Below are 21,938 nucleotides of genomic sequence, written 5' to 3'. Positions count from 1 at the left end.
AAATAACATGTACTGTATATAGGGTAAGGGAATATATGTGGAACTTTTTTGTGGATATCTCATGTGCATGTGCCTGAATTTTGTGAGTAACCTCTCTTGACTTGAAGGATATCATGCCTACTGAAATGGGAATTTCACTACCTTCAGTATTATTGTCTACTATTCTTACATGTTGGACACAATGGACTATGCAATGGCAGCGAAATAGTTCAGCCAACATTTAAAGATTCTTAATGGCAGAAGCGGTGAAATCGCAACATCAAAAGAATGAACTGTCAGATATCAAAATGCATACAGAATTAGTTAGACACTGACTCAGAGGGTAAGATGGGCAGTGGCGCCAAGGGGGAGGGGTACTAATTTCCCGGAGCTGGTGCTTAAAGTGCTTTTTTTTCAATGTTTTTCTAAGGGGGCATGGGCATGGATATGCCTCTCTCAATTAGGTCACACTCCCTAAAAGTACCAGGGCCCGGTCAGGCTCTCAACTGCCCTGGAGGTGGATCAGATGGTTGTAATAATAATGATAATGATAACTTTATAAATTATCAAAACAGCAAGAAGTTTATGCTCTATATACCGAACAGAATATTTTATCTTCATAGTTTATATTCGAACACTTATTTTTTTAGATTTAGTAGTCTTTTAATAAATTCCATTTACTTACGCAAAACACAGTGCAGGTAACTTGTTTAATTTTTCTAGTTTTTCAACAATTAAAGGAAAGTATTTGTAACAGTTTTTCTCCTCAGATGGTTTAGATGGTTTCAGACTTTCCAGCACTTTTGCAACCTTGAGGATTAAATAGATGTAAATTAATACCGGTTTTAGAAAGATGTGCTTATTTTTGTTTTAATTCTGTTCTGGGAAAAATATATTTTAAATGGTTATCATCATTTAAAACACATATAAAGTTTAAATTTGCTAATACAGCACCCAATTGAGAAGATGGGAAATAACATTATACAGTAGTAACCCATGTAACAGTTAATGGGGGATCCGGTCAAGATCCTGGCGGTCGGGATCCCGGCAGTCAAAATACCGACACCGGCATCCCGAATAGGGTCACAAGCTCAACGCCAAAATCTCGATAGCCGGTATCCCGAACGAGCATCTCCCAGCCCAAGTGACAGGTAACTGCGGGGGAGGGGGGGGGGGTGAGGCTATAGGGGGAGGGCTAGGGCTGTGGGGTGAAGAGGTTAGGTTTAGGCTGCGGGCAGGAGGGTTAGTTTTAGGCACCCCTGGGGAGGGTTAGGGTTAGGCTGCGGGAGGGAAGGGTTACGGTTAGACTGAGGGGGGCAGGGGGTAGGTTTAGGCTGCTAGAGGAGAAGGTTAGGGTTAAGGGGCCATTGCGGGAAGGTAAGTATACTTACCTTTTCCTGTCTGTATTCTGAATATCGGGATACCACAGTCAGTATTCTGACTGCCGGAATCCCAAAGACCAGCATTTCAATCCCAATCCGTTAGGAGACCCACATGCAGAGGACAGAATAATTCTGGAGGAGCCCTATGTTCAGATACATTTTATTTAGGAAATAAAAGAATTCTAATAGTACTGTATATTGCAGTTAGAATAATATGGAAAACCATGGGTTAGTGCAGCCTAGCAATGATCTATGGTGAGTTAGAGATTCCTTATAGTTCTGATATGACACCATGTAATTACTTCACGTGTTATAGAGCATAAAGGGTACTATTTGGCATTTATATAAGTCAAAGTCTGTGAAATACTGGAAAAAAATAACAAATATATATAATATACATTAAATAATTTTGAAGTTAAACAGAAATCAGAGTTAACTGCTGTCTCAAGGCTGCTTGCAGGTTGATTGCTGGTCTCAAATTGAATAGCTCTGGGCACTTTACATGAGAAAACTAAGGCAACCCATGGCTAATTGAATCTGTCCCTAAGGGGCTACTGCTAAGTTGCCCCTATTATTAGTAAAATATGCAAATTTGCACATCACATTCACATAAAAAATGCATATATACTATGTCTGTATGCTGGCCTAACCATTGCACCTACTTACACGTGGAGAGCTGGAACAGAGAAGGAATGGGTTAGTCAAATGCAGATCAAGTACAAACATAGTAACATACTTTCTGAGGTTGAAAAAAGACAATTTGTCCATTGAGTTCAACCTGTTAGTGATCTCCTACACTGTAATATTTCTAATACTAATTTAAACTGTTGTGAATGTTTAACTGTTAAATCTATTCCTTTTTTATTTTATACTATTGTGCATGATTTTTTTTATACTATTGTGCATGATTTACCCACCATAATCCTATATATCCTTATCCAGTAGGAATTTATCTAGCCCATTCTTAAAAGCCACGACTGTGTCCGCAACTACTACTCTCTCACAGAGGGAATTCCAGATACGTATTTGTCACGCTAGATGGATGTCGAGGGTCCGGCAACTGGGGTTGGACTTGGGAGACAATGTGCCTGATGAGGAGGAAGGCAAGGGGGCTGAATATAGTTCCTTCTCATGAAAATGAAGAGCTCATGCCCTGCGAGCGGAGACAGGCTGTTGGCAGTGGGCAGCTGCAGCGAAGAGGTAACCACTGGACAATATGGACCAGTAGCCACTGGTCCAGATGGAATTCACCGAGAGTTCTTATGGAGCTGAACTAGCAAGATCTCTATTTTGGTTGGTTCCCAAAGACTGGCATATAGCGGAGGTAGTGCCGATATTCAAAAAGGGGAGCAAAGCTGAACCAGGTAATTATGGACCAGTTAGGGAAAGTATTGGAAGGTATTCTAAGGGACAGTATTCAAAAGCTCCTTGAAGCAAATAAGGTCATTAAAAGGAACCAACATGGATTTGTGAAGGACAGATCATGTCAAACCAACTTACTTGGCTTTTATGAAACAGTAAGTGCGAACCTTGATCAGAGTAAGGAGGTAGATGTAATCTTTTTAGACTTTGCCAAAGCTTTCGATACTGTGCCACACATAGGTCTTATCTATAAGCTACAAGAAATAGGACTGGGGAGCACAATATGCATTTGGGTTAGTAAGTGGTTAGATAATAGGGAGCAGCGCGTTGTGGTCAATGGATCATTTTCAGATTGGACTAAAGTACTAAGTGGTGTGCCACAAGGGTCTGTACTTGGACCACTTTTGTTCAACATTTTCATCAACGACCTAACAGTAGGTCTAGAGAGCATGGTGTCAATTTTCACAGACGACACCAAATTGTGTAAGGTTATAAATACGGAGGGGGATGCTGAGTCTCTTCAGAATGACTTAACTAAACTGGAAGCATGGGCAGCAAAATGGAGAACAAAATTCAACACAGACAAGTGTAAGGTAATGTACTGTGGGGGCAAGACCAAAAATAACACCTACATACTAAATGGGGTAATATTAGGGAATTCTGTACTGGAAAAAGACTTAGTGGTTCACATAGATAACAAATTAAGCAGCAGCGCCCAAAGTAGGACTGCAGCAAGAAGGCAAAGAAGATATTAGCATGCATAAAACAGGGAATTTATGCAAGCGATGAGAGTATTATACTCCCATTATATAAATCACTAGTGAGGTCACATCTTGAATACTGTGTGCATTTTTGGGCACCATATTACATAAAGGATATCCTGGAGCTAGAAAAGGTTCAGAGGTGGGCGACCAAACTAATCAAGGGTATGGAGACGCTGGAATACGAGGAAAGGCTTTCAAGGCTAGGCATGTTTACATTGGAAAAGAGGAGACTAAGAGGGGACATGATCAACCTCTACAAATATATAAGGGGTCAATACACAGAGCTTGGGAGGGACCTGTTTTCTATTAGATCAGTACAGAGGACACGTGGTCACTCACTTAGGTTAGAGGAGAGGAGTTTCCGCACATTGAGGCGAAAAGGTTTTTTACAGTAAGGACAATACATGTTTGGAATTCCCTGCCTGAGAGAGTAGTAACAGCGGACTCAGTCAACACCTTTAAGAATGTGTTAGATAAATTCCTATTGGATAAAAATATTCAGGGTTATGGTGCATAGTCACGCATTATAGTTAATATAACTAGTCCTAACATAAAAATAACTAGTCCTATAACAGGACTGCATAGGAGACCACAAATAAGTTGAACTCGATCAACAATTGTCTTTTTTTAACATTAGTTACTATGTTACTATGTTAATAGTAGACGAGAACAGGATACCTGGAGTAACCTGGGAGCTCAGAGCTAAGCACCTTTACCTGTGAAAGTAACTTGAAACACTGGCACCATCACTCTAATCCAGCAACCTTTTGTAAGGGAAGGCTGCCATGTATTGGCTGGACACGGAGAGTGAACACCATTGGTCTCCAACATGGTGGCGCCCAGCACTGAGGGCATGCCTGCACTGTACAGCCAGCACCCTGAGCACTGGGCAATGAACTCTAGCATCCGAGCTCTATACCAGAGGACTCACGACAACAGAAAAACTCAGAATAATCTTGGTCTGTGAAATTCCTCTGCTGGAATCCAAGATCTCTCCTCCGGGCCATATCCCTTCCAATCAATGAGATATTGGAGACGATCATACTTTTTTACGAGAGTCAAACATCTTGTGAATTTCAAATTCCTCCCTTGTGCAGCTTGTATCTTGGGAGGTTTAGGGAGCCCTGTCCCGAATTAAAGTATTAAGGGCTTCAACAGAGAAATATGAAACGTATTAGGAATCCTTAAATAGGAAGGCAACTTCACCTTGTAGGCTACTGGATTCAGCACTTTCTCTATGGGAAATGGACCGATGAATCTTGGAGTGAATTTCTTAGAAGGCACTTTGAGCCGCAGATTATTGGTAGAAATCCAAACTTGGGGGGTCATTCCGAGTTGTTCGCTCGCAAGCGGATTTTAGCAGATTTGCTCACGCTAAGCCGCCGCCTACTGGGAGTGAATCTTAGCATCTTAAAATTGCGAACGATGTATTCGCAATATTGCGATTACACACCTCGTAGCAGTTTCTGAGTAGCTTCAGACTTACTCGGCATCTGCGATCAGTTCAGTGCTTGTCGTTCCTGGTTTGACGTCACAAACACACCCAGCGTTCACCCAGACACTCCTCCGTTTCTCCGGCCACTCCTGCGTTTTTTCCGGAAACGGTAGCGTTTTTTCCCACACGCCCATAAAACGGCCTGTTTCCGCCCAGTAACACCCATTTCCTGTCAATCAGATTACGATCGCCAGAACGATGAAAAAGCCGTGAGTAAAATTCCTAACTGCATAGCAAATTTACTTGGCGCAGTCGCAGTGCGAACATTGCGCATGCGCATTAAGCGGAAAATCGCTGCGATGCGCATTAAGCGGAAAATCGCTGCAATGCGAAGATTTTTACCGCGCGAACAACTCGGAATGACCCCCTTGGTCTTCCATTTTAAGACTTGGAACAGCTCTTCATTTTTGATCTGCAAGATATGTATACTTATTGGATGACCTCAGTAAAGCCTCGTGTATTTGTTTTCATATCTTGGAGTTTTGCTGTAAGGTCAAATCCACAGCAGGGACTTCGTAGACTGGAAGAGATTGAAAAGCCGGTGCATGTGGATGATATCCATAATTTACGTAAAATGGAGTGGAGTTAGAAGCAGAATGGTAGAGGTTGTTGTGAGCAAACTCAGCAAACAGATGATAGTCCAGCCAATCATCCAGAGAGGAAGATATGAACATACAGATGTGTCCACTATTACCTTTCTGAAAAAAGTATCATGGCCTGCCGTTCATGGCACGAGATAAGCTTTCCTCTCAAGATATACACGGCAAGCCATGTGTATCTCGTCTGAAATATAGTGCAGTACCACTTTTCAGACAGCAGGTGGCATTTTCAGAAACTGAGTAAGCAGAAAGTCTGATAGAGAGATTCTTGAGGGAGTAGTTCTGACCTTGGGGGTCATTCCGAGTTGTTCGCTCGCAAGTGAATTTTAGCAGATTTGCTCATGCTAAGCCACCGCCTACTGGGAGTGAATCTTAGCATCTTAAAATTGCGAACGATGTATTCGCAATATTGCGATTACACACCTCGTAGCAGTTTCTGAGTAGCTCCAGACTTACTCGGCATCTGCGATCATTTCAGTGCTTGTCGTTCCTGGTTTGACGTCACAAACACACCCAGCGTTCGCCCAGACACTCCTCCGTTTCTCCGGCCACTCCTGCGTTTTTTCCGGAAACGGTAGCGTTTTTTCCCACACGCCCATAAAACGGCCTGTTTCCGCCCAGTAACACCCATTTCCTGTCAATCACATTACGATCGCCAGAACGATGAAAATGCCGTGAGTAAAATTCCTAAGTGCATAGCAAATTTACTTGGCGCAGTCGCAGTGCAGACATTGCGCATGCGCATTAAGCGGAAAATCGCTGCAATGCGAAGATTTTTACCGAGCGAACAACTCGGAATGACCCCCCTGATCCTAGCAGCATTTTATTTGCAAATGAGCAAAACCATGGGGGTCAATCCGAAATGATCGCAAGCTAGGTTTTTCGCAGCGGTGCGATCAGGTCGAAACTGCACATGTGTATGCACCGCAATGCGCATGCGCGTCGTACGGGTACAAAGCGGATCATTGCTGAGTGTTGGATTTAACGAAGAATCGATTCGCAAGCAACTCGCAAGGAGATTGACAGGAAGAGGGCATTTGTGGGTGGCAACTGAACGTTTTCTGGGAGTGTTTGGAAAAACGCAGGCGTGTCCAAGCGTTTGCAGGGCAGGTGTCTGACGTCAATTCCGGTCACGAACAGGCTAAAGTGATTGCTCCGAATTTACGTCAGACACCCACCCTGCAAATGCATGGACACACCTGCGTTTTTCCAAACACTCCCAGAAAACGGCCAGTTGACATCCACAAATGTTTTCTTCCAGTCAATCTCCTTGCGATTGTCTGTGCGAATGGATTCTTCATTAAATCCATTGCTCAGCAACGATCCACTTTGTACCCGTGCGACTCGCCTGCGTATTGCGGTGCACACGCATGCGCAGTTATGACCTGATCGCAGCGCAGCGAAAAAACCTAGCGTGCGATCAGGTCTGCATGAGCCCCATGGTTTTGCCCATCTACTAACAAAATTGCAGCTATGGGGGGTCATTCCGAGTTGATCGTAGCCCTGCAAGATTTTGCAGGGCTACGATCAGGAACAGAGACATGCGGGGGGATGCCCAGCACAGGGCTAGTCCGCTCCGCAGGTCAGTTCCGCCCCCCCTCCACAGAAGTGCAAAAGCATTGCACAGCGGCGATGCTCTTGTACTTCAGGAGTAGCTCCCGGCCAGCGCAGCTTTAGCGTGCTGGCCGGGAGCTACTCATCGCTACACGGCCCGCAGCGGCTGGTCAGCAGCAGCGATCGGGTCAGAATGACCCCCATGAGCCATATGTGCAGGGCAATTTATACATCATGCACACGGGAATATCAGCTGTAGCAGCTAATTGTGAAGTATTAATATTTTTCCAATACATCTCTCATACTAACTTTCAACATGTACCTGGCTCAATGTTGCCTATATGTTTGAAAAATCTTTTTCCTTATGATTGATAATGTGCTGATGAAGAGTTCAAACAAACTCCACACAGAGATTCGATATGGAAATACTTGTCATTTTTTGCAATTGTTTGGTGGTTAAGGTGTGAGTAGAGAGAATTTTTGGTATTTCAATACTGCATATATTTCACTGGGATCCGGTCTGAAGATCGACAGTGTCTGCCATACACGTGGGTGCTGCATCTGTCTGCCACAAATCGGTCCAGTGCTTTTGGGGGGGTGGGGGGGGGGGGTTCCAGCACCGGCACAATAGATGCTTAGGCTCTACCTACTACTGGAAGCTGCAGATTCCATGCAGACAGCATGCAAGACGGCCCTTCTAGGAGACAGATGCCAGGGGTATTACTAGACCATTACCCAGCGCTACCCAGAATGAGCATGTAACCCCCTGGTACTAAGCATGTAACCCCTATGGCAACAAGCATATGTAACCCCTGGCAACGAGCATGTAACCCCTGGCAACGAGCATGTGACCGGGTCCGACTTCCGGTCAGCAGAATCACGGATGCTGGTGGCTTCTCCTCCCATCTCTAGCCACCAACAGCACCGTGGGCAGCAACATGGACATCCATATGTGCAGGGCAATTTATCCATCAGGCACACAGGAATATCAGCAGCGGCAGCTAGTTGTGAAGTATTAATATATCTCCAATACATGTGGGAGTGCCAGTAGTGTCCTCGGTGCAGAGGTGCAGGTAGTGTAATCAGTGCAGGAGGGCTGGCAGTATCCCCAGTGCAGGAGTGTCGGTAGTGCGGGAGATGTCCTCCTTGCACTTGGTTGGTGGTACTGAGGACACTTCTGGCACTCCCGCACTGCCAGCACCCCATAACTACTGCAAGGAGGACACCTCCCACACTGCCGACACTGCCGGCACCCCTGAACTCCTGCACCGAGGACACTTCTGGAACTCCCACACTGCCGACACCCCTGAACTCCTGCACTAAGGACACCTCCAGTACTCCCGCACTGCCGACACTGCCGGCACCCCTGCACTGAGGACACTGCCCGCACTGCCAGCACCCCTGAACTCCTGCACTGAGGACACCTCCCACACTGCCAACACTGCTGGCATCCCTGCACCGAGGACACGTATGGCACTCCAACACTGCCGACACCTCTGAACTCCTGCACTAAGGACACCTCCAGTACTCCTGCACTGCCGACACTGCCAGGAGCCCTGAACTCCTGCACTAAGGACACCTCCCGTACTCCTGCACTGTCAACACTGCCGGCACCCCTGCACTGAGGACACCGCCGGCACTGCCTGCACTGCCAGCACTCCTGAACTCCTGCAATGAGGACACCTCCTGCACTGCTGACACTGCTGGCACCCCTGAACTCCTGCACTGAGGACACTTTCCACACTGTCAACACTGCTGGCACCACTGCGCCAAGGACACTTCTGGCACTCCCACACTGCCGACACCCCTGAACTCCTGCACTAAGGACACCTCCAGTACTCCCGCACTGCCGACACTGCCGGCACCCCTGCACTGAGGACACCGCTGGCACTGCCAGCACCCCATAACTCCTGCAAGGAGGACACCTCCTGCACTGCTGACACTGCCAGCACCCCTGTACTCCTGCACTGAGGACACCTCCCTCACTGCCAACACCGATGGCACCCCTGCACCGAGGACACTTCTGGCACTCCCACACTGCCAACACCCCTGAAATCCTGCACTGAAGACACCTCCAGTAATCCCACACTGCCGACACTGCTGGCACCCCTGCACTGAGGACACCGCCGGCACTGCCCGCACAGCCAGCACCCCTGAACTCCTGCAAAGAGGACACCTCCTGCACTGCCGACACTGCCGGCACCCCTGAACTCCTGCACTGAGGACACCTCCCACACTGCCAACACTGCTGGCATCCCTTCACCGAGGACATGTCTGGCACTCCAACACTGCCGACACCTCTGAACTCCTGCACTAAGGACACCTCCAGTACTCCTGCACTGCCGACACTGCCGGCACCCCTGAACTCCTGCACTAAGGACACCTCCAGTACTCCTGCACTGTCAACACTGCCGACAGCCCTACACTGAGGACACCGCTGGCACTGCCCGCACTGCCAGCACCCCTGAACTCCTGCAAGGAGGACACCTCCTGCACTACCAACACTGCCGGCACCCCTGATCTCCTCCTGCACTGAGGACACCTCCCACACTATCAACACTGCTGGAACCCCTGCACCAAGGACACTTCTGGCACTCCCACACTGCCGACACCCCTGAACTCCTGCACTAAGGACACCTCCAGTACTCCCGCACTGCCGACACTGCCGGCACCCCTGCACTGAGGACACCGCCGGCACTGCCAGCACCCCATATCTCCTGCAAGGAGGACACCTCCTGCACTGCCGACACTACCGGCACCCCAGAACTCCTGCACTGAGGACACCTCCCTCACTGCCAACACTGATGGCACCCCTGCACCGAGGACACTTCTGGCACTCCCACACTGCCGACACCCCTGAACTCCTGCACTAAAGACACCTTCAGTACTCCCGCACTGCCAACACTGCCAGCACCCCTGCACTGAGGACACCGCCAGCACTGCCCGCACTGCCAGCACACCTGAACTCCTGCAAGAAGGACACCTCCTGCACTGCCGACACTGCCGGCACCCCTGCACTGGGGATACTGCCAGCACTCCTGCACTGAGGACACCTCAGCAGGAGGCGTCCTGCTATGTAAAACCATTCACTCCCACTGACATCACTGGGCAGGGGGAAAATCTCTCAGTGTGTATGCGCTGAGTGATTTTCTGGCCAGTGATATTGGTGATCATACGGGCTCAGCAAGATCACTCAGCACACAGAGCTGCACCAGCGATGTGTGCTGAGCGATCTGTCACTGCCCGTGTTCGCAATAGAGAAAACATGGGCGATGACTAGATCTTTCAAGCAAGCGGGGACGCGCATCACTATCGCTATAGTCCATACACACATAGCGATTTGTGCTGAATTTCTAAGTGACTCAGTCAAATCACTTAGAAAAGCAGCCCAAATCGCTATGTGTGTGTGATCGTATGCAGGTCGTTCTGATGTACAGTATGGCCAGCTTTAGAGTCCAATTCCTAATTGTGTAGGTGTGAAAATCTCAGTGTGAGAGGCCTTTGAAGTAGATTCCTTGGGGGATAGAGATACAGCACAGTAACATGTATTCTGGGTGGGGGAAGGGCTGCTGTCCTGGAATTTGAAATGAACAGTGAACTTTTAGCAATTCAGAGCCTCAGTTTATTAATGCAAAAATTGGAGTTATTTGTTACTCAGAACACAGAGGTGAATGAAGTCTAAAGTGACATTAAAGAATAAGTTAATTAAAACCTAATAGTGCTACAAAGTAACGGAACATATTATAAGACTTTGCAATGATAAAATAATTCCAAATAAAGAGTATAAATATACTGTAATGACGAAAATTAATGCAATCACTTGGATGCTTTGTACAATCCATACACAATTACAGTATACAGTGTTGCAGAGGTGACTACTTTTTTTAAAAACAATTTTCAAGATTGCATAACAAATGTAATACTAGGGTGAAGTACATGTTAAAGATAAAATATAACAAATTAATTTAAGCAGGTAGTCTAATTTTGATATTTCAAGCATTTGCAGAAAGGATGAGTATGATAGGTAAAGGGCCCATTATGCAAATTCTATGCATTATTCGTTTGCGTACTGTCTTTTTTGATGTGTCGACATATGGCCTGTCGACCAATATTGGTCGACCTAATGACTGCTGACCTTCTTATTGTCGACAATATGACCCATTCCAATTACATGCAGCTGGCTTGTCCATTTCTTTCTATAATCACTGGCAGCACAGAAAATAAATGGTCTACATAATTATTACAGGTCAGGGGGTCGGCAGTGTGGGAGTGCCAGAAGTGTCCTTGGTGCAGGGGTGCCAGCAGTGTTGACAGTGTGGGAGGTGTCTTCAGTGTAGGAGTGCTAGCAATAGGTGTGCCGGCAGGGCGGGGGTGTCAGCAGTGCGAAAGGTGTCCTCATTGCAGGAGTGCCGGCAGTGCGAAAGGTGTCCTCATTGCAGTAATTCAGGGGTGCTGGCAGTGTGGTAGTGCCGGAAGTGTTCTCTGTGCAGGTGTGCTGGCAGTGTCGGCAGTGAGGAAGGTGTCCTCATTGCAGGAGTTCAGAGGTGCCGGCAGTGTGGGAGTGCCGGAAGTGTCCTCGGTGCAGAAGTACCAGCAGTGCGGGAGGTGTCCTCAGTCCATGAGTGCTAGCAATAGGTGTGCCGGCAGGCCGGGGGTGTTGGCAGTGTGGGAGGTGTCCTCATTGCAGGAGTGCCGGCAGTGCGGGCGGTGTCCTCATTGCAGAAGTTCAGGGGTGCTGGCAGTGTGGGAGTGCCGGAAGTGTCCTCGGTGCAGGGGTGCCAGCAGTGTCGGCAGTGCAGGAGGTGTCCTTAGTGCAGGAATTCTGGCAGTATCCCCAGTGCAGGAGTGTCAGCAGTGCAGGCAGTGCCGGTGGTGTCCTCAGTGCAGGGGTGCCGGCAGTGTCGGCAGTGCTGGAGTACTGGAGGTGTCCTTAGTGCAGGAGTTCAGGGGTGTCGGCAGTTTGGGAGTGCCAGAAGTGTCCTTGGTGCAGGGGTTCCAGCAGTGTTGGCAGTGTGGGAGGTGTCCTCAGTGTATGAGTTCAGTGGTGCTGGCAGTGTCGGCAGTGTGGGAGTGCCGGAAGTATCCTCGGTGCAGGGGTGCTGGCAGTGCGTGAGGTGTCCTCAGTCTAGGAGTGCTGGCAGTATCCCGAGTGCAGGTGTGCCGGCAGTGCCGGCAGTGCGGGAGGTGTCCTCATTGCAGGAGTTCAGGGGTGCCGGTAGTGTCCTCGGTGCAGGGGTGCCGGCAGTGTCGGCAGTGCAGGAGGTGTCCTCAGTACAGGAATGATGGCAGTATACCCAGTGCAGGAGTGTCGGCAGTGCGGGAAGTGCCGGCGGTGTCCACAGTGCAGCGGTGCCGGCAGTGTCGGCAGTGCGGGAGTACTGGAGGTGTACTTAGTGAAGGAGTTCAGTGGTGTCGGCAGTGTGGGAGTGCCAGAAGTGTCCTCGGTGCGAGAGATGTGTTCAGTGCAGGAGTACTGGCAGTATCCCCAGCGCAGGGGTGCCAGCAGTGTCAGCAGTCAGGGGTGCCGGCAGTGTGGGAGTGCCGGAAGTGTCCTCGGTGCAAAAGTGCCGGCAGTGTCGGCAGTGCAGGAGGTGTCCTCAGCGCAGGAGTGCTGGCAGCATCCCATTGCAGGGGTGCCGGCAGTGTCGGCAGTGTGGGCAGTGCCGGCGGTGTCCTCAGCGCAGGGGTGCCGGTGACTTACTTACCTGCTGCAACGTTTTTAGCCTGTTCGGTCCTGGCTCTGATGTCAAACACCCATCCTGGACACGCCTGCGTTTCTCTCACCACGCCTACGTTTTTCTTACCACTTCCCAAAAATGGCTGCAAATGGTGAGTTGATGCCCAGGTACCCCCTCCACCTGTCAATCTTCATGCGATCGTTGCAGCGATGCTTTTTTAGGTTCCAGCGTCGTTACCCGGCGACGGCCGTGCGTGCGCATAGCGGCCGTTGCGCATGTGCAGTAGGGACCCGATTGCAGCTGTGCGAACGACGACACGCTGCGATTGGGTCGTAATGACCCCCTAAGTCCAGAACTACTTAGAAACTGCACAACATTTTTTACCATAACAGGCCCGCACAAGTGATCAAAGCCTTGCTATGGAAAAAAAAAAAAACCCCATAGGCGGAGGTTAGTTGGTCGCACGGGCTGCAAAAAGCAGCTTTGTCTGATCAACTCGTAATGAGGCCCTTTATTTGGAAATATTTTATCATTGCAAAATCTTATAATATGTTCTTTTACTCTATAGCACTAAGGTTTTTATTAACTTATTATTTAATTTCACTTTAGACTTCATTCACCTCTGTGAGCAACATACTGTATAGTAAGCAGGGACGTGCCCACCGCACTTCACTGATAGTAACATCCCCCAGCCAGGATAAAATCTGTACCCCCCAAGGAGTCTACTTCAAAGGCCTCTCACACTGAGATTTTCACACCTACACAATTAGCAATTAGACTTTAAAGCTGGCCATACTGATTACAGTGTCTATTTAACAGCAATGTTAGTGCAAAGCTATGTTACGTGATGCACTGGCCACCCAGTGGTGAAACTACGAATTGTCACGGCACAATATGACGGCACAAAAACACAAGGAATATATGTCATGCCAAATTTACTACCATGGCACTGTTTTCAGAAAGGTAATAGTGGACACATCTGTACAGAGGAAAGTCTCTAGATCTTGCTTAACCCTCTCAGTCTGGCCGTCAGATTGGGGATGATATGCAGAGTAGAAATTCAACTTAATCCCAAGAATTGAACATGACCTCCAGAACTTGGCAACAAACTGAGGACCCCGGTTGGACACAATCTCCCAAGGAAGTCCATGTAACTGGAAGATCTCTGTCATAAATAATTTCACCAGTTGAGGTGCAGAGGGAAGGCAAGATAGTGGGACAAAGTGCGCCATTTTAGAGAACTGGTCTACAATGACCCAAATGGTGTTCCATCCCCTGGAGACAGGTAAATCGTTTATAAAATCCATAGAGATGTGTGTCCAGGGTTTCTGTGGTACTGGCAATGGATGAAGAAGACCGGGTGTGAATCCTTGTGGACTCTTATGTTGAGCAGACCTTGGACAAGCAGCTATGAAGTCTATCACATCCGACTTAAGACGATGCCACCAGTAGGAATGCTATATGAATTTTAGGTTTTTGGTGCTACCCATGAAAGGTGAAGTATGAGCCCATGTAAGTAGTTTTTTCCTTAACTCAGGCACCACGAAGTCCTCCCTGGAGACAGCAGTGGATTGGTACTAGTCGCGGCTAAGGAAGCGAGAGAGGGCATCAGCCTACTGATTAAGTGTTCCAAACTGAGTTTGAAAGAGAAGTGTGCCCATCTAGTCTGGCTAGGACTTAGACATCTGGTGGATTGCAAGAACAACAGATTTTTATGTTCTGTGATTACTGAAATTGGATGTTGAACTCCCTTTAAGAAATACCTCCACTCCTCAAAGGCCAATTTTATAGGCAACAATTCTTGTTCCCCTATATCGTAATTCTACTCAGCCGGAGAGAATTTTTCGAGAGAAATACGTACAGGGATGCATCTTCTTATCCTCGAAGACCTGGGAAAGGACTGCTCCCACTCCTACCGAAGACGCATTCACCTCTACCTGGAATGGACAACTGAGATCTGGCTGATAAAGAATTGGAGCTGTCATAAAGGCGTTCTTTAATGAAGAGAAGGCTTTAGGTCTCAGGAGGCCAATTTTAAGGATTTGCTCCTTTCCTAGTCAGTGCGGTTATGGGAGCAATGATGGAAGAATATCCCTTAATAAACTTTCCGTAGACATTGACAAACCCCAAAAAAGCATTGTACCCTTTTAGGGAGACAGAAGCATCCTATCCCCGGATTACCTGGACTTTGGTAGTGTCCATCTGTAGTTCCTTCCTGGAAATAATATAACCCAAAAAAAGGATTTGAGGACGCCTCAAAAGGTTTACACTACAGCCGTTTCTCCCTGAGGCACCTTAAAACTTCCCTGATTCGTTCCTGATGGGCTTTCAGGTCTTTTGAAAAAATCAAGATGTCATCAAAATATACTACTAGGGATTTGTAGAAAAGATCCCAAAACAGTTTGTTGACATAATTATGGAAGACTGCAGGGGTGTTACAGAGACCAAAGGGCAATACTAGGTATTCTGGGGTGTTTTCTGCACAGAAGAGCAAAAAGAGGACTGTTTTGTTGTCTCTCTGGGGCACACTTTATATAAATAAATTGCTGATAGGGTTATAATATGGGATAAACTGTAAGTGTGAATATAAAACGTAACTTTTATTAATCAAGACAGATGAAAAAATATTGGCCCTCATTCCGAGTTGTTCGCTCGCTAGCTGCTTTTAGCAGCATTGCACACGCTAAGCCGCCGCCCTCTGGGAGTGTATCTTAGCATAGCAGCATTGCAAACGAAAGATTAGCAGAATTGCGAATAGAAATTTCTTAGCAGTTTCTGAGTAGCTCCAGACTTACTCCTACATTGCGATCAGTTCAGTCAGTTTCGTTCCTGGTTTGACGTCACAAACACACCCAGCGTTCGCCCAGACACTCCCCCGTTTCTTCAGACACTCCTGCGTTTTTCCCAGAAACGCCAGCGTTTTTTTCGCACACTCCCAGAAAACGGCCAGCTTCCGCCCAGAAACACCCACTTCCTGTCAATCACACTACGATCACCAGAACGATGAAAAAGCTTTGTTATGCCGTGAGTAAAATACCTAACTTTTGTGTAAAATAATGAAGCGCATGCGCTCTGCGAACCTTGCGCATGCGCAGTAAGCGACTAATCGCAGTATAGCGAAAATCGGCAATGAGCGAACAACTCGGAATGACCTCCATTGTTGTATATAACCACAACAATAACTTAAAATAGTATTAAATAACAATGTGAAAAAGATGTTACTCACTTTTTCTGGGGTGGGTGGCAGGAGGTTTATCTGCACACCCACGGTATTATAAGTGAGTATTGATATTAGACGTTCATCAAAGCGAAAGTTTGAAATCCCTTGTTTTCTAAATCAACTTATGAATTATTATACATAAGTGCATTCATAGGAGAGAAACAAGGGACCCGGCTTTTCCAACTACGGACTCTTTCTAGACGAGTGAGCATGGGCACATGTACTGCGATTGATGTTTGAATTGAGAGTTACTGATTATTCCTGGGTACATAAACGGAAGGTATGTATGGTAGGTTCCTTGTTACTACAGTACCCGGTATTCCCAAAGGGTCACCCCTTCTGGTATTGACCAGGCCCAATGCTGCTTGGCTTCCAAGATCAGACGAGATCGGGCATGTCCAGCATGGTATGACTGTAGATGATTTGGTGGGCAACCATGAGCGTATAGATCTACCCATGGAAAGAAAGGTGCTTGAATGAAGTTGTGTTGGGATAAAAAAAGTACTTGAAGGAAAGGCAGGCAAGGTTTAGAGGGAATAGTGATCCAACTTACCTTAGTCTGCCCTGACAGTGTGTAGCATTAATAATAGATCTGAATCAAGTACGATAAGGATTTTACATAGGCAAAGGTGCAAATAAGCATCTGAACCATACAGTGGACTGAGTCTTGGTATTAATGCTCTGGTAAATACTGAAAAGTATCATTACCAGATAACCAATTGAGAGCCCAGACTCTAAAAATGAGAAACCTCAATGTTCATGGGCGGTTAACATGTGTTATCTCTGAAACATGAAAAGGCATAGATAATAGCCGGAGATAATTAAATACTGAAGAGTATTGTTATCAGATAACCAATTGAGAACCCAGACTGTAAGAATGAAATAACTTCAATGTTCATAGGTGGTTATCATGTGTTATCTCTAAAGCATGAAAAGGCATGAATAATAGCCCGAGATAATTTACATGAAAGACATTTACCAGGAAGAAATAAGTAATACTAATAATAGTAAAAACGGAAAGAATTAATCTAGCTGATATAGTGGTACTTAATAAATCACAGTACTACCATATGCTGTCCCTTTTCGACACAAAAGACATGAAAGCATCAAAGCATGGAAAAAAACACATAAATTGTCAAAAAACCAATACTTTACTAGGGACACGCAGCCAATGTGGAAAATATTTTTTTCACAGATAGAGGGACAGGTGTGTATCAAAACCAAAGACAGAAATTTGTCTGGTGAGATGTTGCTTTAGGTGAATGTTGCAAATAACTGTTTCCAGAAAGAATGAATTACTAAATGAATCACAGTGATACCATATGCTGTCGCTTTAAGACATAGAAGACATGTAATTTCACATAAAAAGCAACACACCAGGTATTCGTAATGCCCGTCGCGGGTGTTTAATGCGGTCTTTCAGTCGTCTCCAGCCCAGATACATATCAAATTATAGACCCCACACAGATCTAATCTAGTGAAGACCGAAGCTCCCTTCACTCGGTCGAATAACTTGGGGATCAGTGGCAAGGGGTATCTGTTCTTAACTGTAATTTCATTTAGACCCCAGTAGTCGACACAGAGCTGCAGACCACTGTCCTTCTTTTTAATGAAAAAAAACTCTGCCCCGGCTGGTGAAGAGGAAGGCCGAATAAATTCTTTATCCAAGTTCTCCCGGATGTACTCAGACAAGGCTTGGTGTTTATGGGAGGAGTTTTGACAGGCACTAGATCAATGGGACAGTCCCAGCTTCAATGAGGAGGTAACTCATCTGCCCCAGGCTTACTGAAGACGTCTTGGATTGCTTGATAAGCAATTGGAAGATGAGAAGAATAAAGCATAGACGGTGGTTTCACAGTGGACAGACAATTCTGGGAACAGGACTTTCCCCAAGAGAGCACATCCATGGCACACCAGTCAATACGAGGATTGTGTTTTAGAAGTCATGGGAATCAAAGGATTATTTTCATAAGAGGCTTTGGGAATTACCGGGAAAGAAATGTTTTCAGAATAGAGAACTCTAACCCTTGCCCGTTCCAAACAGCACTCTCCATAAGTGAGATCCAACTTGTTGCAAAGGGAGATTAACTTGTCGAGCTTTTCCGGAACATCCTGAGTGGCCAGGTCATCTTTGATTTTATCAGAAAGGCAGTTCCAAAAGGCAGCGATGAGAGCCTCCTTGTTCCAGTTCAGCTTGGACGAGAGGGTGCGAAATTGAATCACGTACTGACTGACGGAGCAGGTACCCTGGCGCAGACTCTCCAGGGAGGCAGAGGAAGTCTGACCCGGCTCATAAAAGTGATCCTGCGGAAGTTCGCCACAAATTCCGGGTAATTCAAAAGAATGGGATCCACCCTCTCCTACCAATGGTGAAGCCCATTCAAGTGCTTGTCCTGTTAGAAGGGAAATAATGTAAGCAATCTTTGTCTGAGCAGACAGAAAGTTGGCAGACTGAAGCTCGAATTGGATTTCGCATTGATTGAGAAATCCTCGGCAATGCTTTGGACTTCCGTTGAACTTGTTAGATGGCGGAAAACTGTAGACGGGTAACTAATCCAAACACCAGAGTGCTCTGTACTGGAGGAGTTGGAGCAGGAGCAGATACCTGGGAAAAAGAAATAGCCGCATGGGGAGAATCCAGACAAGCAGACATACTCTGCATAAATTGTACAATCTTCAGATTGCGTAGCCTTCTGTTTACTTAAATGGGACAGAATATCAGCAGTGGCATCGCCTCCAGTAGCCTGCTCACTCTCTAGATCCATTGGGCCAGTGCTTACGGTCACACTAGATGGATATTTAGGGTACGGCAACTGAGGTTGGACTTGGGAGACAGGTGCCTGAGGAGGAGGAAGGTGAGGGGGCTGAATATGGTTCCTTCTCATGAAATGAAGAGCTCAAGGAAGACTATGGTAAAAAGTAAAATTTAATGAAGTAATGATAATTCACAGAGACTGAGGTTTCCCAAATGACTGAGCTGAAGAATGAAGTTAATAATTGAAAGATGAGGCTGAAGAATACTGAATGAAGAATTGAAGACTGAGGCTGTGACTTTAAGATGAGGCTGAAGAATACTGAATGAAGACCTGAGGACTGTGGCTGTGACTGTAAGACGAGGCTAAAGAATACTGAACACTTTCCAGGTCCCCTCTACGGTCAGGGACCCCGAGGTTGCTCCGTGAGCGGAGACAGGCTGTTGGCAATGGGCAGCTGCAGCGAAGAGGTAACCACTGGACAATAGCAGACGAGAACCGGATACCTGGAGTAACCTGGGAGCTCAGAGCTAAGCACCTTTACCTGTTAAAGTAATTTGAAGCACTGGCACCATAACTCTAACCTAGCCCCCTTTTGTAAGGGAATGCTGCCATGGATTGGCTGGACACGGAGAGTGAACACCATTGGTCCAACTTTGGTCTCCAACATGGAAGCCCCCAACACTGTGGACATGCCTGCACTGCCCAGCCAGCACCCTGAGCACCAGGCAAATGAACTGTAGCAGCCGAGCTCTATACCAGAGGACTCCCACAGCAGCTCCCTACTGCAGCACCCTGATTGCCAGGGCCCCGGCCTCTGGCTCCTGGACACTGCATCCTCTGCCTGGTGGCCCCCACTGCTGCAGCCTCCGTCACCATGAACCCACCATCCACCGGGACGGGTAACCTCGAGGCCAAACTCTGGAGGTAAGACTCCGGAGTATGACAGTATTTTCCTTACTGTGAAGAAACCATTCCATCTCTGGGTGCAAAATCTCCTCTCCACTAACCTAAGCAGGTGTCCATGTGTCTTTATATTGATCTTTCCAAAAACAAATCCCCTGCTAGCTCTGTGCATTGTCCCCTTATATATTTGTAAATGTTAATCATGTCCCCTCTTAATCTCCTTTTTTCCTGTGTAAACAAGCCTAGCCTACCAAGCCTTTCCTCATATTCGAGCGTATCCAGCCTCTTAATCAATTTGGTTGCACGTCTCTGAACCTTTTCTAGTTCCAGGATATCCTTTTTGCAGTATGGTGCCCATAATTGTGCACAGTATTCAAGTTGTGGCCTTATTAGTGATTCATATAATGGGAGTATAACACTATCATCCCTTGAATCAATTCCCCGCTTTATGCATGCTAATACCTTGTTTGCCTTATTTGCTGCATTCCTACTTTGGGTACTACTGCTAAGTTTGTTATCTATGTGAACACCTAAATCTTTTTCCAGTACAGAACCCCCTAGTTTTTCCCATTTAGTATGTAGGTAGTATTATTGTTCTTGCTACCAAAGTGAATTACCTTACATTTGTCTATATTAAACCTCATCTCCATTTTGCTGCCCATGTTTCCAGTTTAAATAAGTCGTTCTGAAGAAACTCAGCATCTCCCTCCGAATTTATAACGTAACACAGGGGCATATGTATTAACCTGGAGAAGACATAAGGAAGTGATAAACCAGTGATAAATGCAAGGTGATAAACACTCCAGCCAATCAGCTCCCATATGTAAATGAACAGTTGGGAGCTGACTGGCTGGTGCGTTATCACCTTGCACTTAACACTGCTTTATCACTGGTTTATCACTTCCTTATGCTTTCTCCAGGTTTACACTAGCGAAGAGTGGGTTCGGTTTTCCGAGATCCGAAACCCCCCGAACTTCACCCATTTTACACGGGTCCGAGGAAGCCTCGGATCTTCCCGCATTGCTTGGTTAACCCGAACGCGCCCGAATGTCATCATCCCGCTGTCGGATTCTCTCGAGATTCGTACTCTATATAAAGAGCCGCGCATCGCTGCCATTTTCACTCGTGCATTGGAGATTGAACGGAGAGGACGTGGCTACATTCTCTCCCTGAAAAGCTCCGTAATCTGTGCTCAGTGTGCTGCAAATATCTGTGCTCAGTGTGTTGCAAATATCTGTGCTCAGTGTGCTTTATTGTGGGGACTGGGGACCACCAGTATATAATTATACTTATAGTAGTACAGTACAGTAGGCCCTTGCTGTATCTTGCAGCTCTGTGTCACTGCAAGTATCCATTCCATATCTGTGCAGCATTTTTGTGAGCAGTATATATAGTATTACAGTGCAGCATTTTGGTGACCCAACAGTATATAGTTGTGTACAGTAGGCCATTGCTGTACCTTGCAGCTCTGTGTCACTGCAGTATCCATTCCTTATCTGTGCTGCATTATTGTGAGCAGTATATAGTAGGACAGTGCAGCATTTTGGTGACCAGCAGTATACATATATAGTACAGTACAGTACAGTAGGCCATTGCTCTATCTTGCAGCTCTGTGTCACTTCTAGTATCCTGATCAGTGCTCAATATCTGCTGCATTGTTGTGACCAGTATGTATACTGTACTGTGCGACTTATGTTATACACCTGGTGATTATACATTCTGTAATCTGCACTGAGTGATGTGTGAGATACACCTGGGGATTATACACCCTATATACTGTACTGTGTGATGTGTGAGATACACCTGGGGATTATACACCCTATATTATTATTATTATCATCCTTTATTTATATGGCGCCACAAGGGTTCTGCAGCGCCCAATTACAGAGTGCATAAATAATCAAACAGGAAAACAGCAACTTACAGTTGATGACAATATAGGACAAGTACAGGGTAAATACACATAGTTACATCAGCAGATGATACTGGAATAAGTATCAGGTGGCAGAAGACTGCTGGATGTGGTACAGTTGAAGATTATTAAAGAAAGACAAAGGATAAGCACATGAGGGAAGAGGGCCCTGCTCGTGAGAGCTTACAATCAGAAGGGGAGGGGTAGACAGACATGGGTGACACAGATGGGGTACATAGAGAATGTGGAACAGAGGGTTTGGATGAGATTTGGCTGGGTTTGGTGAAGAAGTGGACCCCCAGAAGGCACAAGTCAATACTTAACATTGCAACAT

The 21,938-nt window shown here is 46.5% G+C and overlaps 1 protein-coding gene and 1 pseudogene across 3 annotated transcripts in view; both read right to left on the bottom strand.

The window, feature by feature from the left end:
• The window catches only part of DDX60 (DExD/H-box helicase 60), a 422,428-nt gene that overhangs the window by 140,143 nt on the left and 260,347 nt on the right, over positions 1-21,938 (bottom strand). For all 3 annotated transcript variants that reach the window (XM_063920417.1, XM_063920418.1, XM_063920419.1), the window contains one exon: positions 665-789. In XM_063920417.1, coding sequence (XP_063776487.1) covers positions 665-789 — 125 coding nt within the window. The remainder of the gene's footprint in view (positions 1-664; positions 790-21,938) is intronic.
• Positions 16,335-16,453, bottom strand: LOC134935490 (5S ribosomal RNA; annotated as a pseudogene).

The sequence above is a fragment of the Pseudophryne corroboree genome, chromosome 1 (genome assembly GCF_028390025.1).
Source record: "Pseudophryne corroboree isolate aPseCor3 chromosome 1, aPseCor3.hap2, whole genome shotgun sequence".
Classification (NCBI taxonomy): Eukaryota; Metazoa; Chordata; class Amphibia; order Anura; family Myobatrachidae; genus Pseudophryne; species Pseudophryne corroboree.
The sequence above is the reverse complement of the archived record's forward strand: the minus strand, read 5'-3'. Positions and strand labels throughout refer to the sequence as shown.